Source organism: Bombus flavifrons, chromosome 12 (assembly GCF_040668555.2).
Source record: "Bombus flavifrons isolate JBK064 chromosome 12, iyBomFlav1_principal, whole genome shotgun sequence".
Lineage (NCBI taxonomy): Eukaryota > Metazoa > Arthropoda > Insecta > Hymenoptera > Apidae > Bombus > Bombus flavifrons.
The window spans coordinates 10,066,283-10,089,795 of record NC_138453.1 but is presented as its reverse complement, the minus strand read 5'-3'; the positions used below and the strand labels follow the sequence as shown (position 1 = coordinate 10,089,795).

Genomic DNA, 23,513 nt, shown 5'->3' with positions numbered 1-23,513 from the left:
CGCGGTGCACCAACCACGTACTGGCAGGGAATTGCGAAAATCCGACGCAACCGCTTCCAAATATGTATACCGTTGCACGTGTTCTGTAACACTCGGTGACTTCGCCTAACTGAATCGATCCAAAGCCGACATTTGCCACGAATCGCGTTAGGACTGATGTAAACGAGAGATTTTTTCTATCGTGATTTATCGTAGCGAACACGTGCTGTTTGCTAAGAGACAAAATAACGCTTTTTGTCCGCTATGTGACAATCGTATAGGTATATGTGCGTAGTAAATGGGCAGCTTGGCAGCTAACGAACGTAAGTCGGTGTTTCGTGAAAGAAGTCTACTTGAATATTATTTCAAATGTTATTTACAAAGGGAAGCGATCATCGCGCTCCTATCACTCGTGCAACGTACGAATTAACGACGATCCACGAAATCGCGCGCGAGATTACCGGTTCACAGCGACAGCACGAATTCGTGATTCATAAAGCGATGTAGGTCAGGTTTGTAGAAGTTTACTATGACTAGATCGATGACGAATGCACCTTGTGTACGATAACGAAACGCCGGCTCCGGAATCTGCTCGTTCAAGGCTCTTCGTTTCGGCGTTACACCAATGACGTCAGCCGCGTGAAAGTTTCGCGCGTAACTCGTATCGCGATTAAATCGCGTCCAAGTCTGCGAGTATGCCACAGACCGGTGAAATATATCGTAGGAGCAACAGGTCGTGCGTAACCGAAGCCTGAGTGTCTTTCCGGAGGAAAGGCGGAAGAAACTCGCAGCAAACCGTTCATGAATATCGCTTAAAAGTTTTCCCCGATTTCGCGATGCTATCGATGAATGGTGTCGAGCTGTATGGCTCGATGCGAACAAGCGGATTTCGTTGCGCGACCGTTTCACCTACATTATAGAATCAGTCGCCGTGATACTTTGTTCTTATCTTCCGACGTATCGCAAAATTATAGATTCAACTTAAATTTATCACACTGTCCTTTCAAAGAAAAAACAAAAAAGAAAACAAAAAAAACCTGACGCGCGACATCGTTTGGATCAACGTGAAAGTTGAAAAAACCTAAAACTTGCAACTTGATGTGAATTTATCGACGCTGTTAACTGCGACGACAAAAGGACGAGTGGCCTTCCGAAGCAAAGTAAAGGACCGCACGTCGAGATACTCCGATCGATCCGGGTAGACCCGATCGATTGACCCGCATTGCGTTACAAGGGCCGTATACAGAGCTGGCCATGATGTTTACAGGCATGTACTGTGCATCGTATGGCATCGAATCTGGGACAGAGAAAGAGAGAGGACACCGGTAAAGCGATATCGTCGGACTATATCGACTACGGTTGGCCGGAGCAGCCGCCGGAGGTGTAAGTGGCTCGAGAGACACGAATTCGCCCTTGGGATTCCTGCGAGGCGTGGGTGATCGGCTTTGTCGAGCGTCGATCGGAGAACGATCCAACGGTTTATCCGACTCTGCTCTTTCTTCCCTCGGCGAATCGACTTTTAACATTTCCTTTTATTGGTCTAGCGTTGTTTATTTTTGCTATAACCTTATTTCTATCTTCTTTGAAAAAAAATATCCTTTAACCCTCATAGGATGGAGGCTGAGTCAATTTTCACACGTGCAAATATGTTACTTTTTATCGTTGTCGTTTCGTAAGATGCTTGCAAGACTTAAGCAGCATTGTAGAATTGCTCTTTATGCATATCGATCGTTTTGTATCTTAAACAAAGTTCGCCATCATATAGCGATAAGAATCCTTTCTCCTCTTCGCTGTATCGTTACGAAATGAAACATTGCGCGCTCGTGACAACAACGATCCATCCGTTATTGTAAGATTACAGACATTCGACCATTCAAAGTGACCGACACATTTTACGAATGGAAAGTGAAAATGGAAGAATAATAGGTCCCGAGTACGAGGATGTTAATTGGCGATATATATCTGGAGGTAGGAAAACTGCGTATCTCGGCGATATTGCAACGAATGAAGGAAGCAACCAATACCTGCGTTCTTGCTTACACATCTAGAACGAGCGTCAAGGTACGATTGAATCGCGTAATTTCTTTACTTTGGGCTTAGCTTATCAGATCACGCGGTACCCAAGTAATAATCTACAATTACAAAGCCCACGTATCTGGTTCTTGCGAGTTACGTACAAACCGCGCGTGCTGATCATTCGCCTAATTGCAACCCTGTTATTGGGGGTAGTCGAACGATCTCGAGATGAGAATCGATCCAACGATTCGAAAGCTTGAAATTAGCCGTGAATCACGGATGATCGACTTATTATCCGGATATTTCTTCCACAGTTGAATAACGAGATCGCGCTTTGGTTAAGATTAATTGCTAGGCTTTGGAAAATGAAAAATAGATACGGTATCTGTTTAGGTTTAAGGATAATAATCGGGTGATCTGGCCGGTACGCGAAAGGAAACAGGGGTAGATATCTTGCGATACTATAGAAAATGCGGGCAAGGTTATTCCCTTTCCAATGTACGCCACAATGGATACGCGGAACCGCAACGATCGACGATATATGTTGCTGGCGAAGTAGGACACCTTCGAGCGGGATGGTTAGACACGCTGAAACATACTTTCCAATGATTTCTGGATGCTACACGACCGAGATTAATTTTAAGACCCTGTTCGGATTAGTCAAACTACCTTCGTCCGAGTAATTTAAATTCCAAGAAACTTAAAATCTCCCTATGAGGAAAACTGGTCGTTTACCAGACTCGAAATATCTTCTCGAGCGTTCTTATTAGTCAACTCGTTTCATTTCCAATAATTTCATACATTTTGCCAATGTAAATCCGTTCATATTGGTCTCAAATATTACCAATATAATGATAATACGATCAGGACTTGTTATACCGCTAATGAAACTGCAAGACGTTTCGCCTGGCGCGTATAGCATATTTAAGTTCGTAGATATTCCAACGTTCGTATAATACGTGTTCGTATAAAGCGTTCGAGTATTTCCATAATCCGCTGTAACTACTTCCTTTTTATTTGCCATTAGGTGTCCTCTTGAAATCAGGTTATTCGAACACAAACGATTCGAACTGAAGCGACTCGTTTAAATCCAAGGCAATCGTGCAACGTAACGAGAACTTTTCCATGCGAAAGAAAGGAAAATTTGAAGAGAGAACAGAAGCGCGGATGGCGAACGTTGGAAGGATAATCGAATCTGCATATCGTTAGCCTCGATCGAGGTTTCATCTTTCGACCACGCTACATAAGGACAAGGTTACCTATCTTTGATCGAACGCTCGATATTCAAGAACGTTCTTGTGCTGGTATTGGGTTTTTCGATTCGACCGCTCGACATCAAGACGGGTAAATACTACGGATAGGTTTTTATCGTGAAAGAAACGAAATGCCGGTCGATTCGTATCGTCGTTTGCGTCGCATCGCTCGCTCGAGTTGGCCGACCTTCACCCGGCTACCGTCGCCATTATGCTCGTTACACACCGGTCGTGGTTGTAATTTACGGTTAACCGAACGGAAACCGAAGGGGAGCGACCGCGTTGTAGTAACGAGGTCGTCGCGTATGTGGTCTTAACGAACAAGCTACGACTCTCTCTTTCTCTTTTTCTGTTTCTTTTTCTTTCTCTTGGCCTGACTCTTTCACGATATCGCCCGTACAAATTCGTTCGTTGCTACTTTCCGCGGCTTCTATACGGCACATGCGAGTATAACTTCGGCATCGGTAACGAGAAAACAAGAATATCACGTCCAACTGGCAGATCGTGCCTTAACATACGTATGTTCATACAGGGTGTTTCGTTTACCTCGTATTCCTCAGAACGATTTAGCTATCTCTTAGTCCGGCCACGGAAAACGTTAAGCGATATTCTCGTCTTCTGTGTCTTGTTTTTCGTACGGAGATTACGGGAGAATTATACGACGAGCACCCCACGCCGAGTTATGGAACGCGTCGATCGACGTATCGAAAGATATTCAGTTTCATCTACAAAAACGTTGACGATCGTCGATTGGATGCTCGTCGTTCTGAATCAGCTAATTTCGTTCTCACGCTATTCCTTCGCCTTTCAGAACTTACCGAGATACTCAAGAATTCAAAATAACCGAAACACCCTGTATGTTCAGAGACATTACAGATAATCACGTTGCAATTGCTTGCGAGGTTCCTTCGACGATCGCATCGTTATTATTGTTTACGACTTCGCAGCGCGAGTCGGTTAAAACGAAACGAAAAGCTGCGAGGGATGTACACGATTCCTTTCGCAGCGGATAAAGACGCTAGCAATAAGAAAGAAGGAGACGCAGGATACGAGAGGAGAAGGCGCATTTTGCGCGTCGTTTAACCCTAATAACTATGAATGGAAGCGCTGGCCAAACTTGTCTTTCATTTCGTTGAAAGAACACGCAGCGCGTGCAGAGAGAAAAGAGGAAGAAAACGAGCGTAGGCGTCGAGTATGCCGTGGAACAACGAGCAATCTCGTTTTCAAGCATGCGAGAGTGTTTCCCAGCTCGAAACCAAGACGCGATTCAAGAGTCTGAAAAAATTCGATCGTTTCGAGAGGATGCGAATCGAACGAAATTTCTCGTGAATTTCTGCCTGACGAATTTCAAGAGAAGTCGTTGAACTAAGAAGCTCGGGAAAGAAAGGCTGCACGTTCGGAGAAAGCATATTTTTCAACGATTTATCCAACATCGCGTAACGTCTTTCTTGCGACACTGATTCATCCTTAACGAAGCAATCTAAAAAAACCACGATACGCGTTCGAGTCGTGAGCATAGAACACACGGCGCAACGGTTCCAACGAAATGTCCTGGCAGGAAGAAATCGTGATCCATAGATCATGGGGATCGCGAACGATCCAGCGTCGCCCTTCTCCATCGTGCCCGACTTCCAAGCCTAACCTCTATGTCGTAATATCGCAACAACTATACAACACCTCTCTCTGCCTTTCGTAGCAGTTCTCGTGAGAGCTCGCGATCGATCTCGATCCATAGATCATTCCGGCAGGACGTTTCTCGCCCGATTGAGATTCGCTGATTTCCCGTACTCCGGCGAGATACCACCGCGAATCTACCGTGTCTCGTTCGAACGCACGAATCCAGAACGAGATCTGGATCTCGCTGTGTTTCACCGTGGCGAGCTAGAAATCGAACTCGAACGGAAATTTTTCTTCCCCTCGAAACGATATCTTTATTCGAAGGTCGGTGAAAAGAAAAGGACTGCAACACCTGCGACGACCGAAGGGAGTATTCGTTGCTTTGTAACGGGCACGAATAACAGCCTGTCTAAATACGGTACCGGTGAATAACGATGGCTGGAATTTCTCGTTATTTCTCAAGAGCCACGGCTCGTCTACGACTCTGGGTGGCTTCTTCCCTCGAACTCGTAGAACACGATCCACGAGAAGAGAGTTATCGATCGGATGAGCGAGCAACGCGCCAGTGAACGGACAATGATCACGGCGACCTTGAGAAGAAGGCAACGTTTGTTCGTTGATGTAGCTCGTTCGCGGCTCGTACCATCGTATTTTCTCACCCGTGAAGCGACCGAGCCATCGTACTTTTTACCAAAGGAGAGAGTTCGCGACGAACCAACGCGAGATCTCGGTCCGCGACGACCGTTCCGATCGACTGACCCGATAAATATAATTAAGGAGACGGGAAGCTGAAGAGCCCTCTCGACACGGAACGCCACGACCGCTTTATCGTCCGCTGTATCTGTATCGCCGATAATCGCCGTTATCGTGCAGAAGGGATGTTAATAAGATGTCGCAGAACCTCGCTGAGTCACGACTTCCCCTTTCCTTCGACGACTAACGACCGCCCAACCGATTGTCAAAACAACAGATCTCCCTGTTCGCTGAAACGAACGTATCTGTCTCTTGGTCGAGTGGAGTTTGACCGATGTACAAATGGTCCGAGGAAAACGTTCTTCGGTGAAAATTGAAAAACGCCTTTATATCCACTTTCTATCGGCTAAAGTTCCGTCAACTTATCGGCAAAGTCAGTTTATACGATGTGATTCGACTATTTATCAAAAGTCGAATTTAAAATTTACACGCTCATGTTAACAAGTGTGTAAGCTTTCGTATAAAAGAAATCGGATTTATATCACTTTTAATTAATCTTTATAAACTTTCTCGGCAAATTTTCTCTTGAAATTGTTCTAGGATGTCTAAAGAGATAGGAACGCGAAGAAGAAGCGAGAAGAGCTACAAGGTTAAACGTTGAAGTTGAAAGTTGAATTTTAATCGCGAAATGTCGCTTTCCAAACCATTGTCCACTGTTGGCATTGAAGGAAGAAAATGCGACAACGAGGAACGGAAGGAAAGGAAGAAAAACTGGAACGTTAGCTGCCTCTCGTCGAACTGGCATTCTTTCGAACGAAAAAAGAGCATTGTTATGTTAAGTGAAAGGAAGCACCACGGTAGGAGAAGTATCCTCGAGAGCAAAGGACACGCAGAACCGTCCAAGAATGCCTCGAGCCAATGGGATCAGCAGGGAGCACAGCTGTTGCTCGTCTCGGAGACAGCTGCCGGAGCCTCCTACGGGACGTGCCGCCAGTAGAAACCCTGTCGAGGGTGAAGAAAAATCGTGAAAGAATCAGCCCATAACTCCGCCCGAACGGAAATCTGTCAAGAGGATCGACGGGGTGGGCTGGCTACGAATTTGGATCGAAATCCAAACGAAAGAAATTTTTCACTAACGATATCCTCTCGAAACGAGTCTGGAATTCATGCTATTTCATACGACAGTAAGAAGTTTAGAAATCTCGTAACTGAAATCAGCCAAATATTTCCAACTTTTACATTCTGTGATTTATACGACGGGGAACAAAGTACGGCGAATGGTCGAAGTTGCGTTTCCGCAGAAAAGAATTAACTGGGCTGCTGAATGTTTGCAGAGGAAGTTTAAAAGCGCGAGAATGCATAAAGTTTGTACAATATACAAAAATAATGAATCGTCTAAACCAAAGTTCTCGCTATCAGATACGATGGTTCGTCGAATAACTTTTTATTTACCTATACTCTCTATTTCGTTAATTATGCTCGCGAAACACGAAATCGCATAAACATCCACAAAGTAACGATAATATTGAGTTTACGAGGAACCACCAATCAGATCCACGTTGCCTCCAGGTTTCTCCTTCTGATCGCTGAACGGTATGATTTTCGAGATTCTTATTGCATTATAAAAAGTGAAATGGATCGTGTACCGTGAACGACTCGCGTGTCGAAGCTCCGATGCACGGTTCGAAACACGTCGTCGTCCTTAACCGTTCCGAACAAAGACCACGGAATACGACAAACCGGATACGCGGTATCCCTTTGCTAGGAGATGAAGCGACCAAGCGACGCGCTCCGAGATCTCGTTTTTCCCCCTCGGTGGAAGGTCATCGACGACCAGCTCGCGAGCAAGCCTCCAACAAGTAGGCAGCCTGGCTGTCGCACTAATTGCAGGTGCCGTTACCGTTACTTTCCAGATGGCATGCCCGTTTCCGTCGCGTTACCTCGTACGCTCCAACCAGAGCGCTCTTAGCGAACGTAACCAGAGAGGAGCTCGCCGTTTGGCCATTTCTTCGCCACTCTGTTCTTTGACAACCCGTCAATGGACAAAACCATACACGTATTAAATCATAACGAGCCTGTTATAAATAATAAAAGTCAAGCCTGATCGCTGTTTTAGTTAATTGCATCCACGCGGCTACGTACTCCGTAAATTACGGAAATTATGGATATGAATTTGTAAACGTTTTCTTGCAAGCGTCTAACATGGAATCCTTAATTTACGTTTTTATAATTCTTACAAATGAGTTTTCTAAATTTTTGCCGCGTAGTCTTTCGCTAACCCATAATTCTCCGCCACTAATCTTTAATTATCTAAACGATTATTACGTGTCGTATGAAACCAACACGTATTTCAATACTAACGAACCTACGACAGAGTATACGTGGTTTACCGTATGTCGCTTACAGGAAATCCCACTTGAACAGCAACGAGAACGCGCCTCTCGACTCTCGAACGACACAGAAAAAGTAGAAGCGTTTCTTCTTAGACTTTTCGCGATCCAACGCAATTATAGAACGGAATATCGATGTTTCCGCGTTTACCGAGTGGTTTGTCCACCGTTCCAGGTAAGTCGTTGGGCTCGTGCGTTCGACCGACGTAAGACGAAGACACATTGCAACCTATCTACCTATTATAAGGGTATAAATATCGAGTGGCAAGTGCATAGCGGACGGTCTCTGCATTCTCAGTCCGGCCACAAGCTATTTTCAACCCACGCTAAACTCTCTCGCTCTCTCGCTCTCTTCTGCTTTGCACGATCCCCACTTGTCTTCGTATATTCTAAGACGCGACCCGATACCATAAAAAGCATCTGCCCGCGTCCCACTCTTACACAGCTACAAAATATCTTTCTGCCGATTGAATTTGCTCCTCTTCGCCGATGGCTCGTTAAAACGCCAACCGACATACGGAACAAATCGGTGCGCAGCTATTCCGTCCAACAGCCTTTGCTTTTGCATTTGTTTTCGCATTTGCCTCTGCATCTTGCTACTTCTTTCGATATATTATATTCCACGCTTAAATTAATACGTACAAGATAAATTACGGAAAAAATAAAAGAAACCTTTCGATACAACAGCGAACATGACAGATTGGAACGGATTGTAAGTTAATAAAAATAAAAATGTAATAAGGTAATAATAATTAACGATAGAGAACGAATTTTGTTAGACCACTTATCGATCTATATTGTCGACCTGTGATCGTACGATATTTCTATAGTAATAGTTATACATAAAATAATAATAATATCATTTATTTTTTTTAGTTTCACGGTGCAGTTATTATAGCATGGTCGTTATTTTAAATGATATAGGTACTGTCGCGCCGCATCGATTACCATTTTCCCCGTGCTCACAAGAAATCCACTTACTCTCTGAGTCACGAGAAATGAATTTGTCTGTATCCTAAAGTATAGCACGTACATAAGCTCCAGCTTCTCTGGCGACCGTGCTTCTCTAATCAACGAGGCGAAATGTTTACGTAGGGAAATACCGTGCGTGTGATTCATAATACTCTCTGCAATTAGTTTGCGATCTCACACCTGAACAAGGAAAAACAGAAGCACCTTCTAGTTGTGATATTTCATTGACGAAAAAGCGAAGCGAAAAAATAATTAATCTACGTCAAATCGATCTATGTTACGTCAAACTACGTATGGAACGTACGAGCGTCCTTTGTTGTAAATCTTTTAAAACTCTCGAGTTGAATGCCATTTGATCTCTACAAGGTGAACTTAGTCGATCAACTTCGTAAATTCGAAAGTAGACAAGAGCGACGAAAAAATATTTTTTTTTTAATTTACCTCTGAATTTGATGTTTTATCTCATCTTCGTAAACGTAAGCCTGTTGTTTTTTCAAAAAAATCAACATTAATCGTTGGAATGCGGATGTTAATGCAAATTAAAAAAAAAATAAATGAAACTCAAGCAGAAATATGTTTCATCTGTTATCGTAAGAAATATTTCACTTTGCATATATTTTATAAACGTTTTAGGCATTTTTATACTTAAGAGTCCACAGTCTACTAATCACGCATCCGGATAAAACCAAAAACCGCAGTCGACCAGTTCGGCTTCCAAGAGGTTCGTTTTGCGGCGAGAGATGGGAGGGAAGAGTGTGAGTCGATATAAAATTCCAAGACCGTGACGAACGAATACGAATAACGATGAAAAATCGTCAAGGCAAATGTCTGTCGTAGGCGATAAAACGCCTAGCATATAGCGAGGGTAAGTATCGATTACGCGCTCAAAATCTTTTAATCGGAGAGAACGAAACGGCGCACATTTGCTTTTCAGTTTACATTCGCGAATGGCACCCTATAAGCCGATATAGCCATAATCATAATATTTATATCGGGATCCCTCTCTCTCTAAAGTTTATGACGCGGCGCGGCGTCGCGCTGGTGGTTCGTAATTCGAGCCAGAATTAAATATCTGAATCGTACTCCACTCGTTTTCCTTTAGCGAACGACTAATTCGATGTAACAATTCCGCAAGAAAAAGGAACAATAAAATACGGTGAATAAAAAGTGCCATTTAACAACCGCCGTGCCATTCTCCTTTTGGATGCACGATTCTCCCTGGAATCTTACGTAAGCCAGACTTTTACGAAGAATCGCCGCGGTTGTTTGCATTCCTTTCCTTAATAACGTACACGAGTTTATATCGAGGTTTCGCATGCATCATACAGTTGGTCAAACAATTTAAAGGATCGTTTCCTCGAATCGCACGTACACGCAATTAATATCAATTCTTAAACTGTTAGACGCACACACGACTGCGAGCAACGACTGCTAGGCAACAGCAGATCGGTAAACAACATATTTCCAAGTAATTTCGACCTACGCGCCTTCATAACGTTAAAGTACAGTTCGAAATAAGTTGCACGGGGCTGTATACTTTCGTCAGCTACTATATAATTCTCCGTTCTTCGATACGAAAGCACTGTACGACTGGCGTGTATAAATCTCGAATGCAGCAGGTGTTTAGTAAGCAGCTGTTATTTTGCATTCGTAGCTAACGCCTAACGACCGGCGATCCTGATTGACGGCTGCATAAATCTTTGCAACGGTTAACACCTTTGTGGAATATCTCGAACGTATCCGGTCACTGAAAGAATACTAATAGCGGGTCGTCGTGAAAGAACTGTCGAGTTACGTCGTTAGAGCTTGATTCGGATGATAAATATTAATACCGTCTTGCGATTCACCGCGCGTCCCCGCTCTTTCTCTCCCTCTCTTTCTTTCTTGAAAATCACACAGTTTAAGTAAGTTTGTATCGACGATGTGTGCAATCGACATCGTCGAAACGGATTACATGTACATAACGAGAACGATGTTGATACGTGTAATAACAACAAACAACGTAGCTGGTGGCCTACATTATCGCCGAGTGCAACGAGAATATCGTTTACAGCAGTCCACTACCTACCCACTTCCAATAAGCAGCAAACAAAAGGACCGCGAATGGAAATGGCACTGGAGCAAATCGAGGATGAATGCGCGATTGACCATAATAGGATCTCTCGACTATTTCAGGCAAATTTTGTCGCGGTAAACGCATCCTGCGAGTATTATATCGTTGAAAAAAATACTTAGCGGAAAATATTACGCCGTAACTTGACGCGACTTTGCATACGCAGCGTACACCTCGCGATGAAAACTTTTCCTTTCGCAACGGAATTCGAAGCATGTGACCTTCGTAATTATTTGCTCCAAAACTGTAACTTTAAACGTCGATACGCACGCGTCTCGTCGTTACGCGATTTTGCAAAATCTCTCGACCTTCGCGACTGTCGAAACATCGCGATAATAGCTAATGTACGGTTTGTTGATTCTTTCGAGCCGCTTTATCGCTGCTTTACAGCCAACGTAATATAAAAAATAACATTTTCGTTTTTCCATACACAATAACGACGACGAGAAGTTTACAGTAGGACGATAGATGTTAGAAACGAATTAAACTGTGTCGTTTATATCGCGCCATTCGATTCGACAATTTCTCTACGACGATCTCGTGTGCACAACGGAGGAGGAGGATTCGTTCGGAACACACGGAGAACCGTGTTCGCAGATGCTCATCGACCTTGCACAGTTTCGGAGGAACGTTCCAAGCTATTCACGGTACCCTCCTATCTCTTCTCTTTTCTTTCGTTGTTTCCTAAGAAGCAACGGAATTTTCGAGAAACGGGAGAAAAAGGATACTGGCGTAGACTAGCGCAGACTGAGGTCGTAAAAGAGTATCGACGCGCGAAGTCTCGACCTCGATCTTTCGCGGTAGGGGCACTTTCTTTCTTCGGTAGGATCCAGAACCGAGTTAAGGGTGCCCCAAGGCCCTACTCGAACGTTCTATCGCTAGAACTTTTTTGTTTTCTTACTCGAATTCTATTTGAAAGGTTTTTACACGCCGTCTGCTTCCAGTCGCGAAACAGTAATGTCTCTAAAGGAAAGCATTTCGACACGATAGCCAAACAAAACAAAGTTAGAAAAGGTACGCGAATAGAGAGAGAAAGACAAGAAGGAGGAAGATATAAACAATTTTAATTAACGGAGCTCGATGCGCGCGATAGATCGGTGACCTAGCGAGGACACACATAGGGAAAAACGATCGACGTTCTATGTCCGAGTCGGAAACATATACGTAGACGCGGTAACCTCGTTACACAAAGAGACGATGAGAAGAGATAGAATAGTGTGCAGACGAGACGAAGCGAGAAGAGGAAGAGAAGCAAGACTGGACTTACCGTGCGAAAGGTTGTTCCTCGACCTCGTACAGTTCCTCGAGGGTCTGTTTCGAGAGAAGCCTCTCCAGCCTCTGGGGCGTGGGAGCGAGATGCCCTGGGATGCTGGTAGTCTCGAACAAGCTGTCCGCCGTCATGGCCGCTACCCGGTCGACGGTACGTCAACTGAACCAAACGCAAAAGATGCACGGATAATCCCAAATTTTTCTGTTGCTCGGTCGTACGACGAAGCGTCACGACCGCCAAAGTAGATAACCAGCAGGCACACGGGTAGTCTCGTTGTAGTCGAGTCACACAAAAGAATAAAAGAAGAAAAGAAGAAAAGAAGGAGAAGGAGACGGAGGAAGACTATGGAGATTTCACTTGTTGCGATCACAGCCAGCAATACTCGCGTAAATATCCTCCGTATTCACAGGCAAACGTTAGAAAGGAAGTAGTAAGAAAAAAGGGAAGGTGTTTTCTCTCTGCTTCGGTCACTGCGTTTACACGGACTACGGGTTTACTCACGCCGATATAACGCGAACAACGACGAAACCAATCACCACGTCACTGTCGCGATTACAGGCACGCGTTTCATCTTGCTGCACGTTTCGTACGATGATCGTCGTCGATTAGAGGCGACGTCGAACGCACAAGTTTAGCCCCAGTGCACGCACCGATCGCGAAACGAAGCACGCGCTTCTATCGTGCGAGTGTTTATCACGCGCAACCACTCGTCGCGATGGTTGGCCAACAATTGAACCTTCCGCCGAAGCTTCGTGCGATTCCCCACTCTCGATTCTCGAAGCGCCTTCGCTATCTCTAACGTGGTAGGGGAAACGTACCCCCACCTATAACAAAACTCGGTGACAGTACCGAACTGAACCGAAGCGATCCGAACGAATCCGAAACCGAACGAGTAAACTTACTCTTTGCACCAACTTCGAACCCGAGAGAGAAAGAACTTGACAGGCATGCACCGACCGACCGACCACTTCCTTTTCTCTCTCTCGCTCTCCATTCCTCCTCTCGCGCGTATTTCGCCTATGTTTCTTTATCATCCTCCTTCTCCGTCTCCCCACGCGTCTTTCAAGCTTCGCAAACCGATCTTACGATTAATAAGCAATATCACGAGCGTATATACGATTCGATAACGAGATCTCCGAGACCGCGAGCTGCTCCATTTTTGCCACTCTCCACCCGGTGATTTCAATGCCGTACTTTCCGAACAGAAAACGATTCAGCAGCGTTCTCTTGGCAGGCGAGACGCAAACAACACGCGACTCTTTCTACGTTATTATCGTGCGATATCTCGCGTTAATAAAACCGTTTTAAAGCTAGTTTAACGAGCTAGTAAAGCATCGACAACGAGTAAATCGAATAGCTTACGACCGATCGAGTAAACGGAACTCACCTTGGACTAGCGAAGAAACGCGGAGAGCCAGGGGGCTTGTAAAGCGTGCCAGGATCTTGTCAACTACCGTACATGATTATGGCGACCGAGCATGAATAATTGAATGTATAATTTATCGATTTCGCGGCGAAAGAGCGGCAGCAACGATCCGGAGAAAGAGAGGGGCCGCGGAGTCGTGGCTATGCGCGCCTCTGCATTATAGATCTCCTAATATGTCGGTGCAGCTTCCAATGCCGATATAAATCAGCTAAATCTCGATAAGGATAACCGTTGTCTCCACGGTTCTATTCGCACGAGTCTCGAATCCAGCCTCGTCGCTCAAACGTCGCGGAATTCGGAAATCGAATTAACGAATCGTTTATTCTCCCGACGGCTGTTCCTCTAATTGTCAGATGGAAGAACAGACGCGTCAGTCGAGTACGTTCGAATAACTTCCATCAAAGTCTACGTAATATCCTATTAGGAAATTTGACCAGACGGACGAAGAGTTAGCCGAACGCATTTCTTAACAGGATCTTGCGAAACACGCGGACGAGTTTCTCAATCGAGTTATCTGGCGCTTTCGATGAGTCTATCTGATGCAATTAACGCATACCATCGAGATAATATTTCCGTTTGAATGAAATTGATTTGCAAAATACGGCCTCATCGACAATGCATCTGGTAATACCAGATTCAAGTAGGTTACAGATAGCGGAGGAGCGAGTTGACGCTTCTTAATAGACTTTCGGTGGAACTGATGGAAAGAGCTGGTTTCCTTCGACTTATCTAATTGTAAATCCATCCGAACGCTGACCACCCATTTCGACCGAGATCGCACGTTTGCCTCCGGGATCTGTAGCTTCGCTTTAATATCTTCGCTGAAATATGACTACTAGAATTGCATATTTTTTCACCGGTAATGATTTTATGTACCTTAACAAAGTAACGCGTAAAATAATTTACGCTTTCCAATAATATTACGTTTATGTCCGTTTTATGCATATCTTACTGCCTGGTCCTTGATGGTTCGTTAACGAAATGAAAAAATTAGAATATCAAGATATAGTACGCGAAGATTACACGCACACTGAATCTTCGAGAGTACCGTTCTGAGGATGGCAGACACTTGAAACCATTTCGAAAAGATATCGACAAAGATTTCTTGAATCGACGAGTCAATCATAAGGATATGCGTTCTACGCATCTGCATATACATCTTAGCGATGATACTCGGCTGATTCATCGCGCGACCAGTAATCTACGTGCACAACCAGTTTCCTAGGATAGCAGTCGTAATCGATGGTCCTGCGAAAGGTTGCGGCGCAGGCTGTTGCCATCGAGTCGAGCGAGCGAAGTGCTATTTCCTTCCCGATTTCACGGACATTCGGCTCCATTAATACCACGAGCAACAGTTAGCGACGTCTATACGCAACGACGATTAGTTGGTTGAAATCGGCTCGGTGATCGAGGCAAAGGGGTTATTTCGAACATGATCTATCGACCGATTCGTCGGAAATAATATTTCTAACCGCGCGAAATCGTATTTTCCTCGCTCATCGCGGAATACCGATAATTAATATTGACTGTGCTGGTTTTAATGATCATCCATCTCAATATTAAACGAACGTATTCTTTCGTTCACCGCGTGGTGTACATCGATACCCGTTTCTATCCATCGAACGAGATGTATTTTTCTCCCGGTATATGATAAAAGTACGTGTAATACGTTACACGATGAAAGTCTGCCACGCGATCCGGACACAAAGGCGCAATCAAGAGAGAGAACTATCACTCTCCTCCACCTCTCCTCCCCCTAATTCATCGTTGCACGATTTGCTCCGCGTTTTCTCAGGGATTATTTGGCACGCGATCCCACGCGCGTCGGCAGAAGACAACGAACGCGCTCCAAGTCGCTGGAAAGTACCAACCCATGGCTGTACACAATTACACAGCAGTGTACCGTGTATGAAAAGTATCGGGAGGCTTTTTTTTATCATCGATGGAACGCAGCTTAATGACAATCTTCGACAAACATCGATAGAATTTTTTCATAGCGACGGTACTACAAATAGTTCAAAGGTATTCGCGATAACGACTTCCGTTTTATCAATGACGAACGTCAGGTAAAATACAATAAATATTGTAAGAATGAAATCATGTAGCTACCATAAAGATAGCAAAAGATTGTAACCTACGATTATCGATACGTTGTTAAACAAAGACTTGTACATATATCCATAACAAAAGATTACGACATCTCATTCTGAACAAACTAATACCATTGTTACAAATCGATTGAAACGTCCAAACAGTTATGGAAGATAACGTAGATACGTTTTCATGCCCACATCTTCGATCCTCGAACAGCAGTTTCATACACGAACGTCGATCGTTATGGGAGTACACGTATCGATTTTGGCTATTTTCTATTTTCGATTTTCACAAACAGATGTTCGTTCGTGAACGCAGCTTCCCTTCGAAACGCGGACAAGGAGGTTTCGACGCAGAGGGGATCCTGGTAACTTTCCCTCCTACGCATCGACCGCAAGCCGAGGAAAGGAGAGAAGAGAAGGCGCTGGCATGCGAGAGAGCCTTTCTAATCCATCCAGCGAGTTGATGTTTTCGTGCCAGCTAGTAGATGGTAACGGAGTGCTGCCTAGCAGAAGGGGCAAGGACGGCCGAGGCCGATCATGCCCAACAACATGGCAGGAAGTCAACTCGGAGAAAGAAAGGGAGGAAGCTGATCGACTAACACTGACAGATACCTGACTACTATTCGGTGTATATGTTCCTACGTGTGTGTTCTGTTGAACCTCGTATTAGCATCGGGGCCCAGAGCCCTCGTGCACGATAATACGATCTAATCTAAAAATTAACGACATTAGCGAACCCGATGAAGTACAAACTATAGATTATAGGCTTTTCTTTTACGATTTCTTAATGTATCGTTAAATACGATAATCGGGATTTGCAAAACTTTGTTTGTTTCTCTATCGCCTAGGCCTACTCTGCCTAAGTTTCGAAAGCGACGACGAGGAGATTCATCGATGACAGAGATGAAAAATCTAAAGCTAGACAGGAAATGCGTCAGAAACGGCTGGTATCCTTTCTCACGTGCCTGTTTCACGGAAGGAGTTCAAGAACACGATGGAACATTGTAGGTAAACGAGAATATTATAATTCGGTGGAAAGAATAGGTTCGCTCCTTGGTATCGCGTTGCCTCACGACCCACATTCATAGCGTATTATCATAGCTTATCGTAGCTTATCACGGACATTGGCAACAAATGCAAGCCACGTGCTACTAGAGCCTTTGTATTTTATCGAGTCTCGTTTCCGAATAAACTTTGCACAGGATAGAGGTTCGCAAGGCTCCTTTTATTCCAACAGTTTGCAAATATCTAGAATAAAAATTACAGATACATCGGATCTCTCTAACGTGTCTTGGCATTCAGTAGAACGAATCTTTGTTTGCGTTAAGCCGTACAACCTGCTCGCCTGATTCGCCTCGATACCCGCGAGAATTCCATGCTAATACGGCAGAATCATAATTTACGTCTGCAGGTAAGTAGGCACGTGTATGTGTATGACAGAGGCTCGGTACTCGGGCTTTCACAGCCGTTTGAAAAGGTGGTTTCTTTATGCGAGTGACTGGGAACTTTATACCGGCCTTGAGGAAGCTGTTCCGGATCCTTTGTTCGGCATTCCCTGGAAGTAGCTTTTTTTTTGGATTTGCAGCTAGCGATAAGAATCCAGATGCCGAAACATTGTCCCTCGGATAGGCATTTTAAGAGACCGTGTTTACCCAGTGAACCATCTTCAACGTAAATCAAAGTGCCACGTTTTCGGAGAAAATAGACGACCATTTGTCTGTGTCTAAACAGATAAGAAAACGATGACATTCATCGAGTACATATTTCCAATTCTATTCTTTTTTTTAACATCTTAACCGATCGTATCTGCAATTGTGCATAATGATTCGCGAAAGGGTTAATTTTAATAAAATAAATTATATAACTGATATAATCGATATTATATAATAAACGCAATGCTTTCGACCCTAATCGTACTTACTGATTAAGTGAATGATAAACATATTTGTTCGCGATAAAATTCGTCTGAAATTTTAGCACATCGTGCCGCTTTTACAAAAGCAAAGTATTGTCATAAATTTCTTCGTTAATATTCTCAATATTTTCTAATTAGTCAATCCGTTATTAACAATCGGTGAAAGATAATTGCTTTCGCAGGTTGAAAGAAAATTCAATTCTGAAAACCTCCGTGAAACTCGCATCGTTGTTGCCGGGTTAAACTTCGAAGCTAGTCGAGTTAAACCGACGATCATACGTATGCCAAACGTGTTACGCCCGGATACCCGGAGTCATAAATGAAATCTGAATTAATGCGTGTCCTGCGTTACGTTCATACACCAGTAGTATGACCCTGGTAATCCCCACAGTCACAAGAGATTTATGTTGTCATTGGTCGCAGAAGTTATTGTTCCCATGAGGCTTTGTGCGCTCACCACGCGTCCGTAAACACTCGATAAACGCATATGTAACACACGCCGTCGGCTTGCCAATCAAGAACAATATCGAAATTATTTTAGGCTATCTTTTCCGCTCGAAATGGGCTACTATTTGAACAACATAGGAAAGTTTACACAGCTCTTTTCGAGTCTCGTTCGAGGTAAGAATATCTTATTTCCTCTGGACGATGTTAGAGCGCGTTATCTGTATTTCAGACATCCTTTGGTCAAAAGTAAATCTGACCGGAAACTCGTGATTACAATCTATATGCAAAGGAAATTAAGATACTATGGAAACTTGGTAAATAATACGGTCGAGTTATCAATGGAGTCCGAGATTTGCTCGAATATGACACATTGTTCGTCTTTTGTTAGTGTAAACACTTTCACTCAAAAGTTCAGCAATAATCACTGTATTGCGGTTGGAGAAACTCAGATGATCCCGAAAGATACGATACATCATTATCACCTATATATTTACTATTTGTAACTTGATATTTCATCGATATCGATCTTCAATTACGTTTGTACTGTTGAACTTTTACTTGGAATACCAAGTTTCATTATGCGTCAATCTAATCTCACGGTGTTCGTAAAAGTATGCCAGCATAGATCGATACGTTTTTAATCGAATAGAAAGTAAATGTAATAGGTCGTGGCCGGTTTAAAATTCTATCGCGTGCTAACGCTGGCAGACGCGTGCACGCCCATGGCGAAACAAACCCCACGAGGGTGCGAAAAGGGAAGACGAGTGTAATGGAAGCGAACTCGTGCTCGTGCAACTGTATCACAGATACCTTTTACTCGGATGGCCTTATATTTATAAATATGCGCGTGTGGATGCGTGTCAGAAGCCAGGAAGAGGGTGGCAGTGCAACGACACAAAGGGCTTAATTGTATTGCTCGGTGACTCGCGTGGTTTACACGGTCGATGGCCTGGAAATGGTTATTCCTATCGTAGAGTACGCGTGCAAACGCACACGCGTTTCGTAGTCCCTCGAGAATTCATATTGGAAACATTCGTCCTCGTTAACAATTAGCTCGAAGAACTTTCTGTCCGCACAGCTAGGGGAAATTTCGTTATTTACGAGCAACTTTTCATTAGAGGGATACTTGGTTCACTGTTAATTGTAATTCTCATGCACGGACAAAGGTTTTCGTTCAAAGAATTTGCTACACCATCGAGAATTGCGCAGACAAAGCGTTGCTTTGTCGATTTAGTTCCACTAGCGCCGTTTCGTAGTTGGCAACAGACAGAAAGTCAACGTGCTGTCATTGAAAAAATGTCTGCCGCGGATGCTCTCGTCCCCTTTGTCGAACCCCCGCGATGCGTCGAGACGGTGCACGGTATCTCTCGTCAAAGCAAGGGAAATGTGTCTATCCCGATATTTTCGTATCAAAGACCCGCCTGCCTCTTTGTCGGTAGCCTTTACCGACCAGTGCATAGACATTTTGGTCGATACCAGACACATAGATTATCAAACTGCTTATCTCGGTTAAAGGTTTTCCGTTAACTTCGGCGACACGCGTTATTTTTACCGCAGCTTGTCTTTCCGATGTTCGTAGCAGTGAATTGAACGTAAAATTATTGTATTCTCTGTGGTATATGTATATCTCTTTACTAATACTAATCCCCTAAGGCAGAAACTTTACCTCGATTTATTAATAAGAATGATTACGTTTTTTCTTTCTCTTTTTTTGTAATAAAAAAACAACTAGCGATACATTTTTATAAAATGTATAGATGGTAAGACGTAGTTTGAATCCATAAAGATCAATGGCTAAAATAATCAATGGCTAAATTAAAAGCAATCTATGCACTGATACACGACGGTTAAACGGTTAAGTATACGTCTCGTTAATCATTATTGTTTTGTTTTTCGTAACCTCGTACGATATTCTACTCCGTAGAGCGATTACATATCGTAAAATAAAAATCATAAATACATGTTTCGTGAATAAAAAAGAAATCTTGTTTCATCGGAACAACGCTCGTACATATATTGGCTTTTATAACTACGAAACGAGACGAAAGACTGAAATTGGAAAATTATAGAATATTTTCTATCTTCTATTGATTTACGATTAGTATGGTTTGGTCAACGCGTATCGTTACAAAGTCATCAGAATGGAAAAAAATTAAAGAAGGACTGTTTGCACATACACACGCGCGAACAAGTTGAACGACATATCGAAATTTGGGTTTGGTAATATTTTAACGACTATCCAGGTTCATCCGATTTCTTCTAAATATTTTAAAATACTTACGTACGGCAGTGTACGACACAGCGGTATTTAATATGACAAAAACGTCGAAAAGTTCCGTTTAGCATAATATTCCATAACTTTGAAATCTCTGACATGATACGAAGACTCATAGGAAATCACCGTTTCTTATTCTTATTTAAATGAAACGACCAGCCGTCGCTGTGTAACAACAAAGTGATTTATTAGTCCTCCGCGAAGGACGTGACGCTTCTGCTTCGTCGCAGTTGCGACATGACGCAACGAAAGAAATCGGTTGAAACAATACGCGTGCATGCGTAACTTGCTTACAGGCCTCTATTAGATACAACGGAAGTGAAACCGAAAGATTTCTGCTACATCGGAGATCATAATTGGCCGACGCATGACGCACTGCCATTACCGAATCGTTATATAGTTTCCAGGTTTAGTGAAAGTGTATTTTTAAGTCGAGTCGCACCCTTAAAATAACCTAAGCGGCACGCGATGATATTAGACAAGACGACAGATGTTGCACGTGCGAATGCATAGCTCGAGGTCGTCCGTTGCCTGGACAATAAGAGGAGCCTGTGCTCTGTCTGGCGCAGCGTAATCCGCTCCACGTGTCCGTAACAGGATCTCTTCGCCTATATGTAATCGCGGCAGTCCAACTCGCGATTGCACAAGACGACACGCTTTTTACACAATAGGCGACGTCGTGAAAGCACTAAATTTCAATTGGGTGTGGATAAAAGTTCTGTCAGATTCTATATTAATGGAAGAGGGCCACAGAACGTTTTCTAAAGGGCCGGCGCGGGTATTTTTAGTTGAAGATTTTTAATACCTCTCTTAATATAGCTACATTACCATACTCTATTAGTAACGTGGCACTGATTTGTCACAAACGAAAGGAAGAGAATACGATGTTTGGTCGGAAGATAGTTGGCAGATTATTCGAGTATCGGGAAACTGATTCTGCGATTCTGAAGATGGTAATCTGAAAGAAGTTAAAATCCGCTCCTCATCTATGTAGATCCATCGAAGCTGTATTAGAATGTCGCGACATTTATTCACGTTCGTAAATCACGATCGTAAGCGTATCGTTGCTGGTTCTTGAATCATTATCACGAATCGGTGTTCCCAAGTAGCGTGTCAGGATCTTTAAGAGGGTCTGCAACGTGTTCTCGATAAGCGGCGCAATCTATTTCCGGCCGCACGAGCCACAGGCGCCAGACATTAGGCATTCCACGTTCGTCTATGGCTGCTAGTGATCGGTTACTGACTTAGACCGAGGACATACAGCATACAGCATGTGCGCCGGTGTACGATGCAACTCGGCTCCCTGTCACTCGGCTCGTTTTCCTATTAATTCCGCGCGGCTCGCAAAGGAAGCAAGCTGGAGTCGGATATATGGCGCCATGCATCGTCGGGAATATCTCGCGTCTGAATCACCCGGCTCGTGCTTTAAGACCGTCATTTTCTTCGATGTGCGCTTATCTTACGGCTATTCTAACGATTGATTTCGTTTGTCCCGTGTGACAACGTCATTTGGCGTGTATGCGAATGAACACGATGTTATAATATTTGGTTTACGATAAGGCGTCTTCCCCGATTCACAACGCCAAGTCATCGTGTTTTAAATCTTATATCACATTGGACCTTCGACACGGTGACTCAAATCCAAAGGGAAAGCCAGATCCTTTCGTTTTTTATTATTATAAAAGTGTCAACACTTAGCCCGAGTATATGGAAGATTTCCCGAAATCCTCGAAACGCTTTAGGCTATTACGGTGAATGATGCTTTTTCTTTTTTTTCTTTTTTTTTCAGAAATAGCTTTCTAACAAATGCGTCGAGATAATCGAATAAGTATCATTCGTTACGTACAGTGTGGCTTAAGAGAAAGTATTCGATCGGTTAAAAAGGCTTATAGTGGATATATGTTACACGAAACCTTTTCACATTTCGCTAATGGGACCAATCTCTGCGACGAGACGCGATCATCGTGAACGTATCGGCAATATTTGGAAGCAATGTGAACGTGTACGCGTGTAGAAGCTACAAGAAGGACGCGGCTGATATAAAAGTCAGAAAACCGACGGAAATAGACTTGTCATCCTTTCTTCCGTGGTATTCGTGTTTGATGAGTCGATGCCGAAGAGAGGAAAGCACGTGTCATTGTTAACAAAGGAGGCGAAAAAAGACACAGAGGGGAATCGGCGACGCAACCTAAATAGGAAGTGCGCCTGGACGCTAAGCGTTGACGGTGTATCATCGGTGGTCGGATCCACGGCCGCGGTCGCGCCGATTTCAGCAGCTGGCAGATTTTGAGCGGACATACTCATCGTCCCACCTAAAATTACGCAACCGTATTTAGCGAGGTGATTCAACCAGAAGTAGGGCCAGAGCCAAAGGCGAGCTCTTTCGCTGGGGAGCTTTACACTACCTACCTATAGCTCTACCTACCTATACGTGGGCCGACCACGAGTGCGTTACACGGGATGCACCATGGTGTACAAATAAGATGGAACCCTCGAGAAAACACGTACACAGTTGTCGAGGACAAGCGTGCACTCACGCGCTCTCGCGTAGTGATTCATGCCGTGGAACGCGAGAAACACGACCTAACCGCGCTGTCCGTTAGAGAACCGTTCTATTTCTATTTCGGGCGAACTGTGATGTCCATTCGGTCTGTTTGTGACCGTTAATAGAAGGAGACTCGCGGGCCAGGCCCGTATTCTTTCACCGAAGTGTTGTTCTACACCCTTTGAATCTCCCTTCGTTCGCTTCTTCTTCAACGTTACCATCGATCCATAAAACCGAACGTTTCAACCCGTCAAGAAACAGCGACATCGATCGCTAACCTTTGCGTTATCGTTCGATTCAATGGCACGAGATTCTTTCCCTTAGGGACCAAGTCGACCGTAATCGAGCAGTCGAAGAACAATACTGAAAAGTCAGGAAATTGCGATGGATTGAAAGGAGAAAATATCCGAGAAACACGAAGAGTATTATCGAAATATCATGTTTCACATACGATCGAAACGATTCGGTAAACTATCGACGAGAGATATATATTTATTTAGTTTCGT

General features: G+C 43.8%; 1 protein-coding gene across 1 annotated transcript in view; it reads right to left on the bottom strand.

Moving 5' to 3' along the window:
* Nucleotides 1-13,053, bottom strand: part of LOC138185366 (serine/threonine-protein kinase 17B) — a 60,446-nt gene extending 47,393 nt beyond the window's left edge. Inside the window, exon 1 of the mRNA XM_069124234.1 lies at nucleotides 12,301-13,053. Within this exon, the coding sequence (XP_068980335.1) occupies nucleotides 12,301-12,434 (134 nt within the window). The 5' untranslated portion in view covers nucleotides 12,435-13,053. The remainder of the gene's footprint in view (nucleotides 1-12,300) is intronic.
* Between the last annotated feature and the right edge of the window lie 10,460 nt (nucleotides 13,054-23,513).